Source organism: Corapipo altera, unplaced genomic scaffold (genome assembly GCF_003945725.1).
Source record: "Corapipo altera isolate COAL_440 unplaced genomic scaffold, ASM394572v1 0, whole genome shotgun sequence".
NCBI classification, from domain to species: domain Eukaryota; kingdom Metazoa; phylum Chordata; class Aves; order Passeriformes; family Pipridae; genus Corapipo; species Corapipo altera.
The window spans coordinates 14,917,594-14,940,645 of NW_020884872.1; the positions used below are offsets into that span (position 1 = coordinate 14,917,594).

General features: G+C 39.0%; 1 protein-coding gene across 8 annotated transcripts in view; it reads left to right on the forward strand.

Annotated features, from left to right (window-relative positions):
- SH3KBP1 (SH3 domain containing kinase binding protein 1) overlaps positions 1-23,052 on the forward strand; it is a 217,612-nt gene that overhangs the window by 63,768 nt on the left and 130,792 nt on the right. For all 8 annotated transcript variants that reach the window (XR_003526718.1, XM_027637725.1, XM_027637714.1 and 5 more), the window contains one exon: positions 10,984-11,107. Coding sequence is in view for 7 of the 8 variants with exons in the window: in XM_027637725.1 (XP_027493526.1) it covers positions 10,984-11,107 (124 nt within the window). In the remaining variant the exon portion in view is untranslated. The remainder of the gene's footprint in view (positions 1-10,983; positions 11,108-23,052) is intronic.

Consider the following 23,052-nt stretch of genomic DNA (forward strand, 5'->3'; position numbering starts at 1 on the left):
TTTTTGTTTCTTTTTTACTGTACAACATCATTTAGAAAAGATAAATCCTTTCATAAAAAAATTCATCCGTATGATTTTAAACAGAGAATACAAGACACTGAATGAGTCAGTTAATGTTCTCATTAGAAAATCCTGCTGCTAAGGATCATCTGGTCTGTGATAGGATTCTGCATAAAGGATTTGTTACTTTGTCTCTCTAAACCTGTCTGTGTCATAGAGGTAGCTTATCTGCTTATCTAACACATTACAATTTGTAATACTGCCTCCCATCACTTTATTTTAAAAATCTATGTTGTCTCTTTTTTTCTCTGTATTGGTCATCTCTTCAAATTGTATGGTTGTGAGAAGGAACATAAATACAACCCTGGAAATTAATGGATTCAAGTAGTTTCTTGTATATAATATCAACTTAGCTTTATGTGGTAATATGCACAGGGCTTTTCATACTGACAGCAGAAGTATTTTTACTACATGAAATATCCATTTATCACCCTCTAAAACTGTAGTCTGTTACAGCAGGCTTTTTTGATATGGCCAGGTGCCTATGGGGGAAACTATTAGCATGCTGAATTCTGGCATATCCCACTGTCTGCTCGAAGACATGAGGAATGACACTGCACTTTCAAGTAAAGCAACAATGCTTCTAATTTCTGGGTTAAAATGGAACCTTTGTGAGAAGAAATTAAATTTTATTTGAAATTGCTTGAATAATTTCATTCTGCTTGAGCTGAACTGAGGAGAAACTGCCCAAGAAGCACCTTTTGTGCCTCCCCACAGTACCTTGCTACAGTACTCATGGATGCAGGAAGGAGAGCACATGTGTGTTTCTAAGCACCTGCACAGATGTGTGTGTGTGTGAGTGTGTGTGTGTGTTGAGATCACTGGGCAGCTGAAACACACACAGACTGTACTGTTCTGTTGCCAAACACAGGTGAAAGGCAGGAATTCCAGCTGATGAAAGCCTGGCTGGCCATCCATTGTCATAAAGGTTATGGAGGTGGGAGAGGAGGACGATGAGGGTGCCAGTTAAAGAGTCAGGTTGTCAAGCATCTTCCCCATGACAATCTTTGCTGCAGCAGTGCCTGTTCCCCTTTACCCCACTGCTCATATTTGTTGCTAAATATGTGCAGCAAAAAAAATTCTTAGCCCCAGATTAAAACTGGGGGGGACAGTGCACTGCAGGGGTTCATGGGCAGGTGTTAGCAGACAACTTGATGGCAGTATGAAATAAGGAAGTTGCTTCCAGTTCCTCTGCAGGTTGTGAGACCTGCTGCAGTCATACATACAGTGTGATTCTCTGTGAGGTTTCAGAAGTGCAAAGTCCATGTCAGCTCTGCAACATGTTCACTCTAAATCTTACAGTCTTTGGGTCATCCTCTCAAGTTCCTCACGTGTGGGTGGTGGGACTGTGTCCCTCTGTTCTGGTGACAAGGTGATGAGTTTGGTTTTCCTTACCTCTTTAATAAATTTATAACAAGCTTTTGCCTTTGTACTTCTCACCTTGGGGAACCTGCACATAAAAATCCACAAATGTACTTGCTGGTTTTCAAAGCCTTCTTTAAAGGTGTCTTGTCACAGTGCTTACAAAATGCTAAAGTGCTTATGCACCTGGCCTATGCCAATCACTTCTGCTTCTTCCTGCTTCCTGCCATCTGCAGTGTCTGTTGATCTGTTATGCTTTTGCTTACACCTAGATTGTGAGATCTCAGAGAGAGATACTGTTGTTTTTTCAGTGGGGTCAGGATGCACTGAGTGGCTTGGAATGGCATCCAGCACCCAGTACTGCATCCTTTTCCTATTTGCTTTTTTTAATTGCTCTAATTATAATTTTCAGCCTTGGTCCATTAAGTGCATTGAGATGTAATGAATTGCTTTTTCTGTTTGTAGTGAAGCTAATCACTGCTGTAGCCAAGTACATCTCCAAAACCCAAACCACAATGAGCAGAGGGTGTATTCTTTTTTCTTCTTGACTTTGTCTGAGACAAGTGGTGTTATGCATTTGTTGCACATTTTTCAAACTGTGCTCTCCACTTTTGTTACTGTTGTTTCCTTGCCGTTTCTCGTAGCCTGCATCTCCCCCCTCCCCCACCCCCCAATTCTTTTAGTCTTTTCTTTTTTTGGTAATTAAAAATACCCAACAAACTAAATGGTATAGGTGAATATGAGCTGTCTCCTTTAAACTGAAGAACAAGTCTGAGGCTAAGGGCATGGAACAAGGAGATTTTCTTGACCTGAAGGGATGCAGAAACACACACTCCTGTTCCCAGAAAAGCACAGCTGAAAGATTTCATAACACTCAACAAATCTGAGAGTTTTGTTAAATTTATTATAAGGCCTGCACTTATCTCTCTAGAAGTACAAGGCTTTCTACAGTTGTAAGAGTGTATGTCCGATCCATAGGCCTTTTTTTATCAGAAGTATGTACAAAAGGACATACCAAAGCTGTATTAAAAAAGGAAGAATGTGGAGATTTCTTTACAAGAGGAGCTTGAGTTTGCTGTAGCATACTGGGCATTGGTGTGTAGGAGAGGAACAGAGGCATTCAAGTGTGGCACAGTGTGGCCTCCTTAGAGCTGTGGTGGTTAGAGCTGTGGTACAGAAGGCATTGTAGCATCTCGAGCTGGGATAAACAGGGAAAGTTCAGACAAGGACATCACAGAGAAGTTACCAGCAGTTCAAGCAGGAACAGGTTGCACTGTGCCTTTAGTGGCACAGTATTTTTGTGGCTAATGTTGAATACACTGGATGTAGGAGTTAATGGGGTTTTTTTCATAACAGCTGTTAATTTGCCATTTCATTGTAAATTTTTCTGTTGGAAGTTGTTTGCACTAAATCGAAACTATTAATTTTTTTGTATGGATGTTTTCATATGCCCGACTATTATCCCAAATGTTTGAGTATCGCCTTTGTATTAAGTCAAGTTTATAAATAAAATTAGTAATAAAATTAATATTTAGATGCTCTAAGAACAATGCACATGGCAGATGGGCTGTTGAAGCCTTTTCTTATGGCTCTGTAATGAATTTATGATTGTGCAGACTGGGTTCTGGGTGTATGGTAAATAGCAGAGCAGTGTCCTGACAGGAGGCTTTGGAGTGTTCATAAGGTCCTTCCATCTGAGAAGCAAGGGCAGCACTATGGGCTCACCTGAGCAGCCATGCAAACAGTGCTGCTGACTGTCTGTGGATGGTGTTCAAGGCTTTAGTTGTGCTGGGAGAGAGCAAAGCAGTGCATCTTTTTTTAGGTAGCACAGGAAAAATAAAGGAGGGTAACATGTCAGAGTCCTCATCTTTGAGGTGCCTTATTCTGCTTACTGCTGGTGTTACTGCTGGAATAGATGCACTGTTCACAGGTAAAACTGGGTGAACAAATGCTTTTCCCTATCAAACCATAAATCAGACAGAAGTCATGTGAACCACAGAAATACACTTGATTTTGAAGGCCAGATAGAGAAACCAAAGAACTGTTTGAGAAAGGTTTAGGAGGCTGTGGTTTAGAAATAACCCCAGAATTAGGCAGTACTAGCACAAACCAGGAGGCTCATGAACTGTAACCCTGTCTCTTTTTTTTTTATTGTATTTATTTAATGTCATATGCCTGACAGACAGCTGGGAACATGTTTCCTATAAACTTGGGATAAGCTGATAATGAAAAAGGAGAGAGGATGTGGAATCCTGCAGCAGTGAAACAAGAGCATAACTTTTATCATATGCTGATGTGAGCAGTAGCAGTATGGGATCTATGCAGCTGTTAGAAGCTGGGGGTCAGTGCTGGGGAGGTACACTTTCCAAGCTATCCTGCCCACTCTGCTTGCTGACAGGGCCACTGCTACGTGTCTCCTGTCATAACCAGCTAATGGAGAGATCTCAGTCTTGATTGTGGTGCTTGAAGGTCTCATTTTCTCCCTCTGTATCTTGGACCTGGTATTGCCCTAGAGAGGAGAAGCCAAAGACTAGTGATGCAGAAGCCAGGAAGGCAAAAGCTAAGTGGTTTCTTAATTGTCCCTGAAATGTTGTCATTTTGCTCATGTAAAACTCGTACTATGAAAGTATACTGGATTTCAGTGCTGCCACCATCTTTCTGGTTGAAAATAATTTTCATATTGATGCTAGTTCAGTTGATGGAAAGGTTTGTTCCAACCTTGCTGCAGGATATGTTGTTTATTTATATTAAAACTACAAGATTCTTGACAATATCGGCATTGCATTTGTAACTAAGCATATTTATAATTATTCACTAACTCTTAATTAGTTTCAGTGAAAATGTCACAGGAAATTACTCAGGAGGACTAAATATTGCAGTGATGTACTCTGCAGCAGGGTTTGAGTTTTAATATAAATGGATAATTGAACTCATATATTGTTTGAAGTTGCAGATATTGGTTTCAGGAAATCATTGTGGCAGATGTCTCTTGAAATGTAAAGTATGTTTTTTTGAGAAAAGAGATTGAAGGAAAAGCATTCTTTATCTCAGAGGGGTCAAGAGCAGTAGCTGTTTTTCCCTTTGCATCGAAGCCTCAGATAAATTACCTTATAGTCTGATAGTGATTTTTCTCATAATTTTTCATGGCTCCCAACAGCTTTGAGGAATGAACTGTTGGCTTTAGAATTTTGTACCTACAGCAGCACAAAATAGCATTTTGTTGCATTTACAGTTCTGGAAAAGGTTGCAGTAATTTCCTCAAATGTTTTCAGCTGAGTTTCCTGTAAAGGTCAGAACTGCTAGAGTAAAAAAAACTTGAAACTTTGGTGTAATGAAAATGACAGAAGTTTTTGTACTTTCCTAACTGTAACTTTTGTGGCTGACCTAATTCAAGCATTAGCTATAACTTCAAGGAAACTTTTTGATAGGTGAATGGGAACTTCAACATGTAGACACACAAACAGAATAGACTTTTTCTGTGGAAGGTAATACATTATGAAATTCTGAAACCAAAGCTAGGTCTTGCAAACAACAGTAGAGAAATGACATGTTTTCTCTTTGAAAGCTGTTAACTGCTCTTTTTGTCTTTCTCCAGCTTGACAAGGAATGTGTCATGTGAATGAGTAACAGTTTTTGACGTACAGAAGATAAGGTGCTTAGTTTCTAGGTCATAGAGGTTGAAATAGCCATTTAATAGGCTACAGGTACACTTGAATATATTGTATATTCCTATTTGATGGACTTTCATCACACTGCATAATTTGTTGTTATTTAATACTTTTTCACGTTGTAAAGTTCATAAGCTTATGGAAAATGTCTTACAAATTTCCTGTGGCTTATACAGATGTAGGATTGGATTAGAGAAGATGCAAATAAAAACAGCTCAAGGATTGTCTAGGATTTTGTGTTTCTCTGGAGAAACTGTGTTTCAAAGTTTGCTAGAAGAAAATGATCTTTTCATGGTGATTTGGCTGTTGGTATCTATGTAGTATGGTTGAACCCTAGTTACAAAAAAAATTATATTTTTAGGTGCTAAAAGGTTGTACAGATTTTAAGGGCCTCCAGAGTACTCTATGCCCCCATAATATCTTTGAAATCGTAACACTTCATGAAATCAAGCTTAGTTTATTTTTAAAGCTCACAATGACTTTTTTCCAATATTTCTCAGATCGAGGATGCCTCTTCCAAGTAAGAACTGCTTATTGTATTGGAATCACACAGGAGGTGGAAGATGTCTTAAAATTTCTGGCATCAAGAGAGCCTGGTTTAGATTTTGTGGGTGAAATGTGAGGTTATTTATTTAAGGCCTGGGTTTCCTTACAGCTTGGGTTCCTGAGGCATAGCCTCTTGAAAATGATCTGCTAATAACCTGCAGTTACCTTTGTGCAGGCTAAGAAAAAAATACAGCATTTTGATCCTTGAAGTTTATACTGGGCATTGTCCCAAAATCAAGTACCAAACAGTACCAGAGATTGAGGTTTAGAGGTGTTTTTGATGCTGGTAGCACTGGGAAAGCCTAGCTCTTTGCGGGTAGGTTATGTGAGTGAGACAGCTGCTCATTCTGCAGAAATATCTCAGTATTGAAGGAAGGGTGAGGTAAAGAGCCAAGTGCTTGCACTCAGGATCCCTTTGAGCTCCTTCTCCTGAGGCTCTGTGTGTGGCTCTCCATAGACATTTGTCTTGTGAACTTGGTTCTGTAAAGGGCTTTCTAGGTTGTTGAGTTGTTGAGTCTGGTCCAGATAGTGTCACTAAGAATCCAGATAGATTCTTAGTGAAGGTGCTCGCAGTATCCATCTGAGGAGACTCAGCACGGCTCAGGTGTCCTGCAGGACCAGTTCAGCCCCCCTTGTTCTATTCAGGGGCAGATTGGTTCACAGTGAGTGGTGGTTATGTCTGATTAAGGTGTGAATATATTTGCTGTTGTCAAAATACCACCAGAAACAAATGCAAAAGTCCTAGTCAGGAGGTGCACTGAAGTCCTTGCTGGGCAGACAACTTGCTCAAGTAAGTTGAGCTTTTCCCAGTATTTTAGAGAAGTATAATGTAGTAAAATCTCTTAGCTTTCTTGTTTCTTCTCTCTTTTCATACACAAGCTCCTTTTTCAAGAAGCTTGAACTTGCAACTGCACTATTAGTTTCTCTTCATCCTCCTTTAGCATTTAAATTCAGCTGTTCTTGAACTACTTAAGGCAGACTGAGGACTTCCATCCTAACTGAATGTTTGCTTTCTACTTACTTGTGTACATGGAATTTCTTCTTTAAAAGAAATAATATCTGGAAACTTGAACTTGAAATCAGAACCAGAAATAGAGCTTGTCGTATACTGAGAAGGTTCCCAGGAGCCACCTTTGTTATGCACAGGTTTGCAAGCTCATTTGCCTACTCTTTCCATGTGTGGTAGGCTTTGACTCCTTATAGATCTGGAATGAGTGGATTATGTAGAGAGACTTCTATAACCATTACTGACGCAGCACCAAGCTTTTAGGGCCATTATGGTCGCATCATTTACCAAATATGCGAGGTAGTAATTTTAGTGTATTTTTTGCAGTAAAGTGAGCTGACTTGGTGTATCTGTTTGACCAGACTTGTTTGTGTTTGTTTTCACTTCATTCTTCAAGCAGAAATGAAGTTTTCAGTACAACATTATGATATTTTAGAGTAATATGCTATTTTTTACAGCTAGTAAGAGTGGGGATAGATACAAAGGGCTGTGTCAATATTTCTAAATTTTATCAGCACTAGGGTCCCTTTCTTTGTCCTGAGGATAGGGGTGCCTGGCTCTGTTTGGGCACAGCTGAAGAAAAGTCCTAAAATCCTAAGTTCCCTAAGGGTGAGCAGTATAGAAGAGAAGACAGCAAAGAGGCAGAAGCAAGATACTAGAGAGAGGAGAGAGGCTGTAATATTGGCAACAATGTTTGCTGCAGGCTGCAGTGGTGAGGCTGTTGAAGGTGTGGGGCATTTGTTTGGGTTTGTTTGTAAGTTTTTAAGTCTTGTGCTGTAGACTAAGACCAGGAATTGAAAAGATGTGCAAGGGTCTTAAACTGGCATAACTTACTGCAGAATGTGTGCTAAGATATGGGCTCCCTATAGGGTATTGCTAAGTATGAGTATGTTTCTGGTACGATTTTAGGCTTAGTAGGACTGGATTGACTTTTGCTTGATTTCTGTTTTACTATTTGGACAATTCTACACTTTTACTTTCAATTCTCTCCTGGATCTGTGATTTCAAGCTGCTTGGGTTGATCATGTCATGTTACTCTGGGCAGTTAGTTATGAAAAACTATGACCCTTCTCATGAGCATCAAAGGAAACAGTAATGAAAAGTAGCTCAAACAAGTACTAGAAGGGCAGAAAATAAAGCAGTACTTAGACAATTTTGGTGACTGCAAGGTGAAAATTCATTCTATATGGATTTCAGCTGAGTGGACACTCAGGATGTGTGACTCTCTTCTTTCCATGAATAGTGGATGAGAAAGGAAGTGTAAAACTTCCCACCCTACAAACAAATACCAGTGTTTGGGAGTTGTTTTGTATTCCCGTTGCTTTTCTCAGGAGCCAAACAAGGCTTCCTCAAAAAGCTGTCAGCAGCAACAAAGGCACCAGTGTCATTCATCTGGAGACTAAAAGGTACAGCACTGTTTTCTGTTACAGCAGACAGTATTTTCTGTCAGTTTTGAAGTTGCAAAAGGATTTTAAAAATGAAAAAAAATTGTACTGTTTTTTCAGAATGTGTGAGTTGAGGGTTTAATTACATTCTGACATAAAGAATGAAAAATAACACAGTAATGATACACAGGAAGCAAGTTCTGGCAAGATGGGGTCTTCCGTAGGGTGTTGTCTTGTGGTCTGGTTCACACGAGAGTGCTGTTTGAGTCACAAATTCTGTTTAAACTGTAGATAATATTTTAATACACAGTGAGTTTGTCACCTAGCTGCAAAATAAATTTAAAGCTTCAATATGACAAGCTTTGGGTAAACTCATTTATTATACATTTTATTTTTTAAAACTATAAAAAAAAACTTGTGGAATAATGTATGTGTTAGGTCTAGTACATTTTTTTTGTAGAAAGTGATATATTTCTCTAAATGTGTACAGTGTTCTTAAATTCTCATGTGGTTCAATCTTCTACAAGAACTATGTGCAGCATTTCTTCTAACAACAGCAGCATCTGTCACACAGATACCACACCCCTTTCATTCACATATCCACATTTTTTATTTCAGTTATTATAGTTACTGTGATGAGTTGGATTTTAGATACTATTTTACCTTTGTGATGTCACTAGATAAAAGATTTATTGTATCCTCAGTGGGCAGCAGTTTATGAAACTTTTATCTCTGCTAATGGAACACAGAAAATGCTTTGTGCAGATACAGAAGACTGTATTAATGTTGTATAGCTAGTAGTTCAGCTTTGAAATACCAGTTGGACTGGGGAAATAAGATGTTAAAAAAAAAAGAAATTCAGGTTTAAGGTGTGTTTTATAGAGAATAACTTGCAAATTCTTACTTTCCTTGATGCTGTTCACAGATGACAGCTTCAGAAACTTCATATAGAACTGTACTTTCTATGGTTTAGTGCCCGTGTCTGATATGCTGGAAACCTAAATAAGATCTACAGTATTTCCTGTGTATGTACAGTGCTGTGGGAAGGTGGAGGTTGATACTGCACTGGGATGTAGAAGAGGGCAGTGAATGTAAAAGAGTTCAAAGGGAGGAGTAGAGATTGAGTTTTTTATAAGGCAAAGAGTTTGTCCAAAGCCATCACCACGGGTCCCTGATGCCTACTCAGCGTAGATCTCATCAGATTTGCAGATGATATCAAACTGAGAGAGCAATTAACATGCTTGAAGGCAGGGCTGCTGTTCACAGGGCCCCAGACAGGAACATTATAAAATCCAGCAAGGCAAGTACCAGTTCTTGCCCTGGGAAAAAGGAATTACTGTCATGCAGAGTGGGACCTGATAGGTTTGGGATCAACTCTGCTGAAAAAGACCCTTGGGTCCTGGTGGGCGGCAGCCTTGTAGCCTGCCATCAGACACGGTGAACAGCATCCTGGGCTGCATTAATAGCCTGCAGATTGAGGGAAGTGATAATTCTCCTTTACCTGGCACTCATTAGTCCACATCCAGAATACAGCATCCCATTTTGTGGATGGAATGAGGATTTTATGTAAAGGAAGAATATCGATAAACTGAAGCAAGCTCTGTGCCTGAGGAAGCTGGAGCACATGCACCCTGAGGAGATGCTGAGGAAGGTGTGGGCTTATTCAGCCTGAAGAAATGGTTTTGGGGAGACCTTCCGATACACACAAGAATGTTATCTAGGAGACAGAGCCAGGCCCTTCCAGTGGTGCCTGGTAGGAACAACAGAAGAGAGCAGATGGAACTTGAAAAGAAAGTTTCAGGCTGGCTATAAGGAAAAATTTTGTCACTGTAAGGTCAGTCAAGCAGTGGGCTTGTACAGTCTCTATCCTTGGAGGTTTTCAAGACCCAGCTGGGCAAACAGCCTTAAACAGCCTGGTCTGACCTCACAGGTGACCCTGGTTTGAGCTGGGGATTGGAGTAGGGACCTTCTGAGGTCTCTCCCAGCCTGCATGGCTCTGTGGCTCTAGGACAAAGCTTGGAGCCAAATCTTAACTTATTTTTCCTTATTTTTTGGGACATGGTTGGAAGCAAATGGTTTAGCTTTTGCACTGTATCATTTTCCCATCTATAAAGTGGAGGTAATGCTGTTTGTCTACTTCAGCAGTGTTTCAAGATAAGATATATGTGAGGTGATGATATTTGGGATGCTTTGTCAAAGTGGGTGTAGGCAATAAAACAGTTAGACCTTTAAAGTCTGACTAAGAAGCTGATAAAGAAGTATTGTGCATCTTCTCAAGCACTACTGTGAAGTCTTAGAAAGCTGTTTTCTGTGGATTTACTTTCATGAAACCCCACCATATTTATTTTCTCCATGTGCTGCCAAAGAAGTCAATCACCTTAAAAGGTAGTCAGCTGCAAAATGTGTTAGTGTTAGCAGCAGCTCTGACAGCAGGCTCTCTATATGCTTCTGCCAATTATGGTAACATTTGTCATATTTGCCTAGTTATTATTTTTCTTCCTGCTATGGTGGTTATTTCTGTGGGCTTCTCAACAGAGTGGAAACAGACTTTAGCTGCCTTTACATCAGGAACACTGTACCGGTTCTGCCCTGTGCGTCAGATGTCCAGCTAATTGCTGGATAAACTAAAAAGCCTTTTTTTTTTTTCCCCCCTCACACCTTCCAGCTTTGGTGATCTTTACTAAGAGATTTGTAAAGCTATCCTACAATTTTCACACATAAATAAGGAATTATTCTAAAACCAAAAACTATAGTGTCCATTGGAAGAGGTTACAGAAGATTGCTTTCTTTTTGTGGCATTTTGTAAGAGTCTTTGAGGTAGCATTAGAGTAGGCAGGGCTGTATACATCAAAGTTTTAAGATAAAGTCTTGGGAGCTTGAGATTTAGAATATTCTATACTACCTTTTTTTTAACTCTTTCTTCTCTTTTTTCTCCCTCTCTGTCTGCCTTCTGCAGGAAATAAAGAAGGACATGAAGAAAGAAAACACTGCCAACAAACCACCAGAGAAGCCTATAAATGAAGTTTCCAATGGAAGCCCTTTACTGTTGTCTGAGACAATTATTAGAACCAACAGAAAAGGTATAGTATATAAGACGCTTAAATGCAGATTAAATTCAGACCTTTCAAAGAACAAAATGTAAACCTTTCTTGTTTCTAGAAATAAAGCTGGTGTCTGTTTAACTGAAAAGGCATAGCAGGAATAATAATAACAACAATAATAAAAAAAAAATTTGTCCTCTTAGACTGGCATATGGATGCATGTATTATGTCTAATATTTCCACATTAATTTGCAGACATCCCTTCCTTCTTAAAAAAATCCTTCCTCAATACATTTAATTAAGGAAAGCTGTATGAGGAGGTTACTAAAGCTTATTTAAGTAGGGAACTGACAACTTGCATATATGGTGGTTTTTGCAGTGATGTCAGTCCACATTCGTGTATTCCTACTTTATCTGGGACAGAGAAATTTAAAAAAAGTGGAAAACATAAAACTTAATGCATTAGTTTCCTGGGAAGTGTCTTTCACTGTCTTCTGTTTCAGACTGGAATGTATACTCTTTATGTCTGGCTTGATTCCCAATGCAGATTCCTATGTAGGGTTTTGGCTTGCTAAAATGAAAACCTCCAAATCTTTTGTCTCATTCCCTAGCTCCCAGTCCTGCTCTCAGAAATATCAGAATTAAACAAAAAATTGGCAGTATAAAAGCTGGATTTTTCTTTAGGTTATGTTTATGCTCCTGTTTGTTTGTAGGAGGACAATTGTCTCTGTGCAAGAGGTGTGCTGTAATTTCTTCTGGAGAATTCACTGGACAGTTTCTTACTTGCTGTCTTATACGGAATAATCTGCTGTCATTAATCATTGCTGTAATGTAATTTTCATTTTGGCATGTCTTTTAACGACTATGCATGTGGAAATTTCTTCTTCTGTATTATCAGCAAATATTGTATTTGAGCTGCAGTTTGAATAGAGGTCTTAAGGTTTACAACTGCAAGTGAAGATTTAATAATTTCTGCAAAATGTATGACTTCCTTTAACATGTGAGGGGGAGGAATCTCCACCTGTTTTGCGAGGATTGATGTCCTCTGAAAGAAAAAATTGAAAATAAATCTCAGAAAGCTTTGTCTTTTGAGCTTGCAGTGTCATCATGAATCTGTAGACACGTCCAACATTTCTGATTTGGGTCATAGGTTTTTCAAGCAACAGCAGAATTAAATTACCAAGAATTATTCTTTTTCATGACTGCTATACAGAAACATATGAGTAGCTGAGAAATTATCTGGGGACCAAGTTTGTTCCATATTGCTTCAGCTGCTATTTGGGGAAGGCTAATAGCTGTGGCAGATGCAGAGATTCAGTTCAGTCACAAGGGGATAACACTCCAAATATGATACTTAGAACACAGGCTTTCTCCTCTTCTTTCTTCCCTCTGGCTCAGAAGCTTTAAAGGATTCAGGAGATAAAGAAATTCTCTTTTTCTGTCTTTAGCTGAAGAATACAAACCCTCATATTTATTGAAAGGAGAAAAGCAAAGACTGACATGAAGATCTGTAGGTGGAGGAAGAGGTTAGATCTGGGTGTAGCAGATTTCGTTAGGATGTTGCTGCATTGGATTTCATTGGTGGGGATTGCACTTCTCATGGCTACTTCTGCATCATGTCAGAGCTGGTGCACTCTTCATTTTGGCTGCTTCTCCACAGCTGTTTCCACTGCTGCAGAGCAAGCAGCTGCAGGATGGTGTGCTGAAGCAGTACAGCTAAGGATGCACAGAGCATACGTACCAAGGCCAAGAAAGCTTCCCCTCGTTTTTCCTGGGACCAGTTTGAGCAGGGTGCCAAAGTAGCCTTGTTTGAGTGAGGACAACTGGGCAAGGAGTTGCTGTTGTGTTCAGTAGGAGTTTTCTAGGATCTGTGAGGCAGATCTCCTTGTGGAAACTGTTGCAATATGTTACTGAAAAGGGAACCCTAAATACTATTGGCATTATTTTCTTAAAGTGTTCTTGTCCTGGGATTTTTATTAAACGTTAACTCAGTCTGTTTACTGATCACAGAATGTGACCAGACTTGAAAGAGGGTATGGGTTGTGGGGTTTTTTTTTGTTGTTGTTCTTTTGATTTGGTTTTTCTCTCCTTATTGTTAGGAAGTGAGGGGGATGGGGATCCATCTAAAGGTCTTTAATCACTGTTCACCTGTGAAAATAGTAGGCAGTATTATTTATTTTCTTGAGCAATGTAATCTTGCTGCTTGGAACTTCAGAGCAGTCCAGTGATGTGGGAGTGAAGTATTTTGTACTGCTGCATTGTTTCTATTACCAAGATGATGATAAGTGCTTTTCTACTGTTGTGGTGTTACATTGCATAGATTTATTACTTAGCTTGGTTGGCCTAATTTAAGTGTCAGCACTTTAGCAGGCATTTACATTTTGAGCAGAAGAATCTTGGCCTCTTGGGCTTCTGGCGTGTAGAGAGTTTTTCCTTGAGGAATATTGACAAGTGTCCAACAGTGGTATTCAAGGAAAATAGCTAAGTTATTTGTAAGAAACATCTATGTAGCTAAGAGGAAAAGAATGAATTTCTGAACTGGAAAGATATTTAGGATCCAACTTTTTAATCTTTTTTGTTCATGCTAATTATTTCTTAGCACTGTATTGAAATTAGGGGCTCTTATAATATGTAAATGGAAATACATCTTGTAAAGGCTTATTTCCTCAAGTAAGTGAGCAAGTGGCTGCATGATACTTATTTGCTCACTGGAGTTAAACCACAATAGTAATGAATGTTTCTACTTTGGATTACACATGTAATCTAGGAACAATATAAAGATGGTGTAACTCCACCAGTAGTAGCCTGGCTGGGTTAGTACTTTCATTGCAAAGTAAGGTGGCAGCTGGCTGTGGTATTATTAGTTATGGGTCACCATCAGTGAATCATTCAGGTTTTAGTTATAAAGACCGAGAGAAGATGGACGGATTTGATTTTGTCTGCTTTTCACTGTGGGTGGTAAAACCAGAACATTTCCTTTCATCTTTCTTTTTGACCACAGATACTAGTGACCTAATGGAAACAAACAATAGTGACAACTGCTGTGGTGGACATAATTTAGGAAACTCTGTTACATTAAGCCTTGATGTATTTGTGTAGGTATTTCCTCTCTTTGCAGGGTTGTAAGTATGATCTAGAAGCTAGGGCTACACTTAAAAAATAATGGGGTTATTTTCTAGATCTGCCACAGAGCTGCTATGGAACTTTTGCTAATGCACTTAAACTATTGGCCAAATTACCACACTTATCTCCCAGGATCAAGTATCTTAATATAGATTGATTTTTCAGATAGGCAGAGGGTTTTTTTTCTGACTTATTCCAGTGACATATCCAGATTTATGAGTAACTTCCATGTATTTCAGCTGTCTCCGCCTCAGGCTGCCTCTTGGCAAAACCTGGGTTTATACTTGCCTCACTAAGACATTGGGATTTGTTACAGCGTGGTAGTGATGGCAGGTAACATCTAAGAAATTGGGCATTCTAATATAACACTCCAGTGGGTTCCTGCTTTGCCTCTGAAAGGCTCAAAAAAGGACCATTTGCTTGAGTGTAGAGATGGGGCTGGAGAAGCATAACAGCCTTGTGCTTTCCCTGGCAGTTCCCTGGGCTGCAGCAGCTCTAGGCTAGTTTTGATGAGTGCTTCAGGTGCTGCATTATCAGCCCCTGTCAAAGGAAAAGACTATGGCACTGAATGACCTGCCTAAGGCTATATGAATGTCAGCTGTGGTTGCCTTGCATACCCATTGCCAGAAGCTGGGAGGGATCATTCTTCTGTTTCTTCCTACAGTTCATATGCCAAGAAAATCCTTTTCTCGACAGGTGTGGGTCTTCTGGTATATCTTTTCACTACTCCAGATTTATTGGCTGGCATATAGAGCTATTCTTCTAAAACTTCTATAAAGCTGACTTAAAAAAAATTAATTCCTCTTCTCTGTTTAGAATTGGCATTGTTGCACTTCGGTAATAAAAGGCTGGCAAAGCCTTTTCTTCCCTGAGAATGTTTTCAGATTGTTTGAAAAAGGCAAAAATATTGCTATTGTTACAATTATCTAATAACATAAGAAAATTACAACCAGATCTTGGAACAGGAAAACACTGGAAGATATCTTCCTTTTTTTTTTCTTAAGTGCTTTTCCAACATGGTGAAATTCCATCTCTTCTAAGTTAACTTTCAAAATCTAAAAACAGATCTGAAGTTGTGCAACTGTTTCAGATCAGTCATAAATTCAGTATGATCTTCATTCAGGTGTAAAGGGATATAATGGAAACTTGCGTGCAATGAGCTTAACTGTTAAATGGCTATAGTAGACTACTTTTGTTCTGATTTTTGAGTATTCTATTTTTAAGTATCATATTGATTGTGCTATTTTGTGTATCTGGGAAAAAGAGCCCACTTGCTTAGGCCAAGTTGCAAAACTGAAGCTGATAGGCTGTATTTTGTAAGTAAACTAACAACAATTGTTATATGAGTAAACATATTTGAGGCAAAGATATATTGCCTTGTCAGATATACTTATTTTCTATAAACTGTAAACTGTAATTGCCATCTGCATTGAGCTTATTCAAGCCAGCAAATCTGGAATGGCTCATCACGTGTTACATGTTCTTAATCAAAGCCAAACACTGAAAGCAAGGAGATGTTTTTTCTAGTTCTCTTGAGAATTATTTATTTTACCTTCCAACCTACATTTAAATAATGAAGGGAATTTACATCCTATGCTAAAAGGGAAGTTTTGTGAAAGTAGATTTGATGATATAATAGGTTTAATTTAGGAATAAAAAGTCTGTTTTATGCAAAACTGATATTTAAGCCCATTTTTGTAAATTAGAGAAATGGGAGAAGTATTTCACAAGAAAAATGCTTCATCATTTTGTTCAATAGTGTTTTGATTATTTGGATACAAAAAGACACCCAGTTTATTAAAAAGACAAGCTGTTGGCAACTTGACATGTATGTGATGAGTGTGATGACTCTGAGTTTTGTATTCAATAATGTATGTAAGCTATGATTCTGGTCTTATTTTTCAACAGAAAGGCAAACCTCAAAAATTTCCTTCATAAAGTATTTTATTGCCAAGCAGTGCAAGAGACTGCCTTCATCATGTCTGATGAGGTGTCTGACCCTCAGTAAGCTCAGCTTTGGTTTTCTTTTTGAGCACAGTAAGATTGAAGGCATTGATCTGTCTTTTGGTTGGATTTTCTTTCTGCTGGTTATACGTTCAGGCCTTCTCCACAGACAGGCTTTAGTGTTCCCTTGCAAATACTGCCAACTTCAGAGAAATCATAGCTAGCATGGAAAAAAAAATCCTTTTCATTTATATGATCCGCTAATTGGTTTATAATCAGTATACAGTTTACACAAATATGCACAAGAACATACTTCTCAGCCTATTAAGGTTAAAATATGCATGCAACATATGACACAAACCCAAAATGAGACATATAAAATTAATGGCACAGGAAACTTGAATGTGGCAAAATATTTATTCTTTGAATTTAAATACCATATCTGCATACACAGAAGTAGAATCTGAGATAACACACATTTCCTTTAAAAGGACTGTTTCTTGAAAATAAGGGTGAAAATTATCCCAGTATTTAAGTAGGCTACATTGCACTGGAAGGCAATGCTTTCAGTTCAGAGAGGCAGGAAAACACACCGATCTGTGCTGGACATGTGCAGCATTGCCATGAATTTTTTTTTTTGGTCTAGAAGAATTATCTCAATACTGTCTTCTTGGCAAGAGTGGAATGTGTGCTCACTCATTCTTTTCAAGCAGATCTTATTTATAAGTTCTATTTAAATAACAATTTAATACATATAAAATATAAACTTTTTTTTCTTTCTTATGGTAGTTTGCTGCCCTGGTATTCAGTTAAGGTTTGATAATCTATCCAGATTCCAATAGCTTGTTTCAGGAAGATAATTTCTTGTCATTTACTATGCAGTGCCCTTCATCTCCTTTTTATCCTAGCTGCCTACCCTTTCTTTTCAATTACTCCTTCCTTGTAGTCTTCAAAATGCACAAATGCTGAGCCCTGATGTAGCTTCTGCAATTTTGCATGGTTGAATTCAACCACTGCTGTCGGATCCAAGTGAGTATCATAAGGATCTGTATAGGAGTGGCCTATTGAAGCCAGTTGTAGAAATCCCTTGTTTGAATTGTAATTCCCTTCTTGTGATTAAGGAATGACAGAAGACAAGCAGAGTGTGTCTGAGCCTTGGAGCAAGACTTCGGGATCTCTGTGTATTTCCCAGTGCCAAACTTGGGGTATCTACCTGTCTGGCAGCTGTGATAGCAGAGAGTCAGACTTCTTATTCTGGCGTAGAGACAATGAGAGCAGAGGAGAAATGCAGGGATACTGTTGTGGAATACGGAAAACAACCCTATCTGGACTGAAAATTTGGGGTGAAGAGAATATACTTTGACTGTGCTTTAAACTGGGTCAATAATGCTTGTCTTGTTGTTCCTTCAGTTAATTTGGATGAATTAGTAACTACTAAGTAAAATATGGCCCTCTAAGTGTGTGCTCACACTGACAGGTAGATCCTTACTTCAGTGCTTCCTTACCTTTGCTTGCTTGGATAATAGCTGGAATCGTGCTGTGTGGAGACAAGGAGCTGGTGTTAACCCTCCCTGCTGGGCTGGATTGGGGGCTGTGCAGCTGTTGACATCTTTTGCACATGGCCTGTGGGTAGTGATAAGAGGAAGCCATGCTATGGTGAGTTACAGCGCTAATCAGTGTCCTGAGGTAATAATTGAAGGTTTCTGGCTCCTTTGATAACCATAAAATCATTTGAATGATTTCTTGGTTTGTAGGTGAGAAGCAGGGCCTGTCAACAGCTCCCTTGGGTCTCCTTCAAATTGCAGTGTCATGTGACATGAACTGAAGACCTAAATAATTTGTGTTAGTGGTTGGTATGAGAATTTGTTTTTTAACCCAGTAAGCACCCCTCTGTAAAAAAGATTTTTGTATTTACATGAAAGTTTAATGTAAACATATGTCTTTGTAGTTTTTTTCTATGATTTTATACCTTTAAAAAAACATCCATACTCATGCTCTCTGTATTGGCATCGAGTGACTTGTTCTGCTGCCATTGAGTCACTTCAGTGCAGGAAACTTTTTAATTTCTGTCTACTTGGACGAGAAGGAAATTACAATCATTATTCAAGAGCTTCCTCTTTTGATGGAATGGTATTTATAAACCCAAGTTGGAATAAACTTCTGCAGAAAGTGGCAAGAATGTACACAGGAAAAATGAACTGTGCCTGCTGGTGGGAAGGAACATCACTACCTTGGTGGTTTGGGAGAGCTGTGCAGAGTTCTGCTTAGAAGTATGTTGCTGGGGGGACTTCTGTGAACCAGCTGCTTGTTGGAGTTTGGTTAGGAGTGTGTGTCTGGGGAGGGGATTTAACTCCAAATGCACTTTACAGAGGTATTTTTTACCTGTTCTTTTGCCCTGCTCCCTTTCCCATGTGCACATTTGCAACATCTAGAGTGCTTTTAAGCAAAACTTTGCTGTTGGCTGCAGGTGACAATAAACTATATGAAATTATTCTCCATAAGGCACATTGTTTGTGCTGTTTTATGGTGTATGATAGATTCTATGAAACATTTTCCTACCAGGAATTGATACAGGCTTTAAAAACATTCTTCTGATAAAGTGACATGCCTGGAATAAACTTGTCACTGCATTCATTTTAATTATTTTTCTCATACTATGTGAAATGCTTCCATTCATCTGGCTAAAAGCCCCTGAAATTAGGGAAGTTTGCTTTGCTATAACTAGATCTGAAAAACACATGGAGGTATCAGACAGTGTTGGCAATGCATGACTTGGATTATTCTGAGTAGGATGGCATTGTTAGCTATGTAGGCTTTCAGTTTTCTGATTATGTATTATGCAGATGCAGTAACTTGAATAACAAGACACTTTGCCTGCAAAGGTATATTTCTTGTTTCCACTGGCATGTAGCTTCCTAAATTTTATTCATTGAATACTTCATGCATGTTTTATCTTTTTTCAGAATTTTCTTCTTTAAGGTCTACTCTGCCATTATCAGGATACTCACAGCATGGAAAGTTGTGCTGTTAGTGGTGTGTTGTGATGTATAGTACTGTTTACCATATTTTTTTGTGGTTATATCACTGCTTTCTAATGTTATTTCACATTTAAGATGCACCAGGAGTTTGCATTAGTTCCTATTCTGTATCTGTCTGCATTCCCTTTTCAATTATAAATACATGTTTGTGCCTTTTTCTTGCCTGCTGTTAATTTGTGGCATCATCATCTTTAAAAATTCAAAGCATGTTGCTGATGATGGTTAGTTTCCAAGCTGATTGGTAGGGTGGTTGTGCTTGACAAGGGAGTGAAACGTGGAAGTGCTGACAAGTGGCTGATGGCTGATTCTTGGCCCCAAGCTCAGGATTGCGATATGAAAGATTATTATTATCTGTCACCCTGCAAGAGCCGTTATTTCCTAACTTCGGCGCCGACTTTATTTAGAAACTGAAGTGGGGGCTGGGCAGAGTTCCTCATGGGGAGAAGTAGCTCCCTGCAGATGCACAAATTGGCTGGGAATGAGTGTTGAAGTCTGCGGGGCTGTAGTGCCACTGGCATGGTGCTCTGCCTGGGCTGCATGCTCCAGTGAAGGCCCTCATGATTTTAGCTGTTACTGTTGCATCATCTGTGGCAGCATATTCATAAATCTGCCACTGTACTCCACAGACTCTTCCAGAGAGCACTGGCACCACAAGGACCCATGACAGCCCAGGATACATCTGCACTCCCCTCCCCCGGAAATACTTGGCTGCTCCAGAATGTGTTTCTGATACTGCTTTCTCTAGGAACCAGATTTTACTAGCTTTGTACCCATACAGTGCTCAGCCTGGCACTAAAAATATGCTACTATGGCAATTTGTAGATTAATACCACACTATTTTGATTTTTAATGAATTCTGTTTGTCATAATACTGCTACTTAAAACACAATTTGATAATATCGTTTCTCATTATGATAATGTATTTATTAATGATGTGCCCAAACCTGATGGCATTGTTACGTCCTCTTTGAGGATTTCAGGCATATACTTTGTACTTCCAAGCTGCTTGTCTTGTCTTATATTGACATGTTTCATTGCTTTGCCTTTAGTACCTTGTATTGGCTTCTGTTAGACTCCTGCTAAATTCCAGATGTCCCTGATCTATATCATCTGGCATCTAGCTCTGCAAAAGCTGCAAGATGCAATGTCAGCCATTATTGTTTCATTTTGCAACTGCAGTCATAAGACTTGATATTTTTCGGGCCTCAGAATTCTCCATTAGACTACTTACTCAGCAAGTTGTTATGCTGAATTACATGGGTCACAGTTACTTCTGGGAATTCATAAGAGGTAAGGAAGAGTCCAGGAAATTATTTAAATAAAAAAAGCTCCGGTGACCTCAGGAAAACCAAAAGGTTCAGTCGCATGCCTGACAGCTATTGAGCAAATAGAGCAGGGGGGAAACAAAAGTAACAAATGTCTAAATGTTAGCCTGAGGTTGTAGTTTCAGGAAGATGTTAAGCTAGCTAGTTGTTTGGCTACATGGTGGGCCAGACGAGGAGAATGAACAAAGTTAACATTAAACTAGCAAGAAAAATGCAGAGGTTGTTTTTAACAGCTGATCAGTTCCCTGTCTGCCTCCTTGCACTCCATCAGGAGCACTTGATGTGACAGGATGGCAAGGAGTATTGGAGGATCTGTGGGAAGCAGAGGAATCAGCAGTGCTGCCTTTTATTTGGTTGCAGATGAAAATAGTTCCAAAAGTTCTCTGAGAGAGTGATGGTTTGTGAAACTTTTCAAAAGGTGGTTCATGATCATTCAGTTAAATCAACTGTTGGAAAAAACAGGCATGCTCTCTTGTCAGTTTGCATGGTTGGTGTTGCCCTTCACTTTTCTTTTGTTTTGGGAAGGTATGTGGATTGGTCAGTGTCCAAAAAAACCAACATTGCAGTTGTATACAGAATTCTTCTTGTACAGAACCCTTCTCTCCTCCCTACTCTTCATCTTGTAACCACAGAACTGGTTTGGAGATGGATTTCATTACTGACACAGCTGACTTGAGCCAGAGGCCTGTTTATTCACAGTTTTTAACTTTGAGGAAGTAACTTCTCATTCATGTGGCAAGTGTAATGGAAAAGACAAGAGGAACTTGACATTTTAAGAAAAAGATAGTGTTTATCCCAGCAAAACTAAAAACACTGTTGAGACGTTACAAACTTGAAACCTAGACAGTTATGGGTTTTTTTCCCCCTAATTATTTTAAAACCAAGGAGTTTCTTTTACTGTACATCTCAGTTGCCCTGTCAGCTTAAGTAGTCTTCCACATACATTTTTATTTCTATGCAAATTGGTATTCTTCTATTCATTGTATGAAAAATCTACTAAAAAACCTGAAACTCAATAATGCCAGACAAATAGGCCGATAAAGTGCTTTCAAATGCACAATGTACATTTGAGCCCTTTTTTATTACTTTTATTTTCACAAACAAAAGTAATATTATTGAACAAAGGCATTGGCATAACAGCTGACAATAGTTTTGTAACAAACTGTATGATTTAGAAGGAGAGAGTACGCAGACAAGTGGTGAAGGGTGTACAGATGTCATAAAAAAGGTTAGCAAGATGACAAGGTATGAAACTAGCCTGCCTGCCTTGCCTGGCACCAGAAGTTTGGAAAACTCCCGTCTAAAGAAAACAGAACAATATAATAAGAAAGTTCCAGTAAACAAGAAATTGCTTGATTAAACATGGAGAGCCCTAGCACTTTGATTAAACATGATATTAAGGGATCTTAGGCAGAGTTCTGGTGAAAGTTTGTGGAGGTCACCAAGTGCTTAGACGTGGGGATAGAAATAGTTTGTGTGAATGCTGTTGTGGGGAGAAAAAAGACAAGGATTAAAGAAGAGGTTTGGTGGCAGGTTCAGTAGGGAATCTTGCATGCAGTTGCATCCTTGGATAGAGTTAGGAGAGCTGTGTAGCTGGATTCCAGGAATTAGTTAATTTGGCAGGAAGTTTCATCCTTGCACAGATCAGAATTGACATGAAGTCATCCCTACTCACAGTGTGTTGTCAGAAGTGGAAATGGTTGTGGCCCTGGAGACAGAGCTGAAGGGCGTTAGGGTGAAGAGTCATGCAAGTATGACATGCCCAGATGTATCATGGAGTGGTTAAATTTGGGGTTAGCTACTGGATGAGGGACTTGCAGAAAGCAAAGCAGCAGAGGTTTTTGACATGAAGTTTTGTACAGGTTAGAAGTCAGCATTTGGTACAGTGTAGTGAGACTGGGTTACCTCTGTACAGAAATCTTTCAGTGTCTAATTTAAAACCCACTGAAAACCAGAAAAAACCTGAAAATACAAGCTAAGTGAACATCATTAGAAAGGTGGTTAGTAATAGTTCCCTTGAATAGGAGACAGAATATTTAGTTTCTTTATCACTTGCTTTTCTGAGCATTACAGAAATTATAAGGCAAACAAACTTTTAGTATTAAGGCACAAAACCCAACCAGCACATGTTCTGCAGTCAGTTTGTAGGAAGTGGGTACACAAGTGTGAACTGACCATGTCTGGAAGGGGGCAGAGTGATTAAAATCTAGTGTGTAAGTTTGTCTGAACTATGTCCTTGCTGTGTTCTAGGGCTTCCCCACCATTTGTGTTGTGAAATTCATTGCTTGATGCAAGAGTGGCACACTGCTCAAGTAGTTATTTGAAGTTAATATTTAGAAACATAATGCAAGCTACAGCATCTTTGGGACCAAAAAATATTTGATGTGGGAGTGGACCCTTTCAGGCATTTGCATTCCACAGTGTAAAGGAGACAGCTCTTTAGTAGCTATCTCATTATGTAAAAATTACATTAGATTTCCAGCTTTTCAATGTAAATACTGGACCTAACGTGGAGAAAATACTATTACCCTGAAGAGTGTTGTTTTCAAGAAGC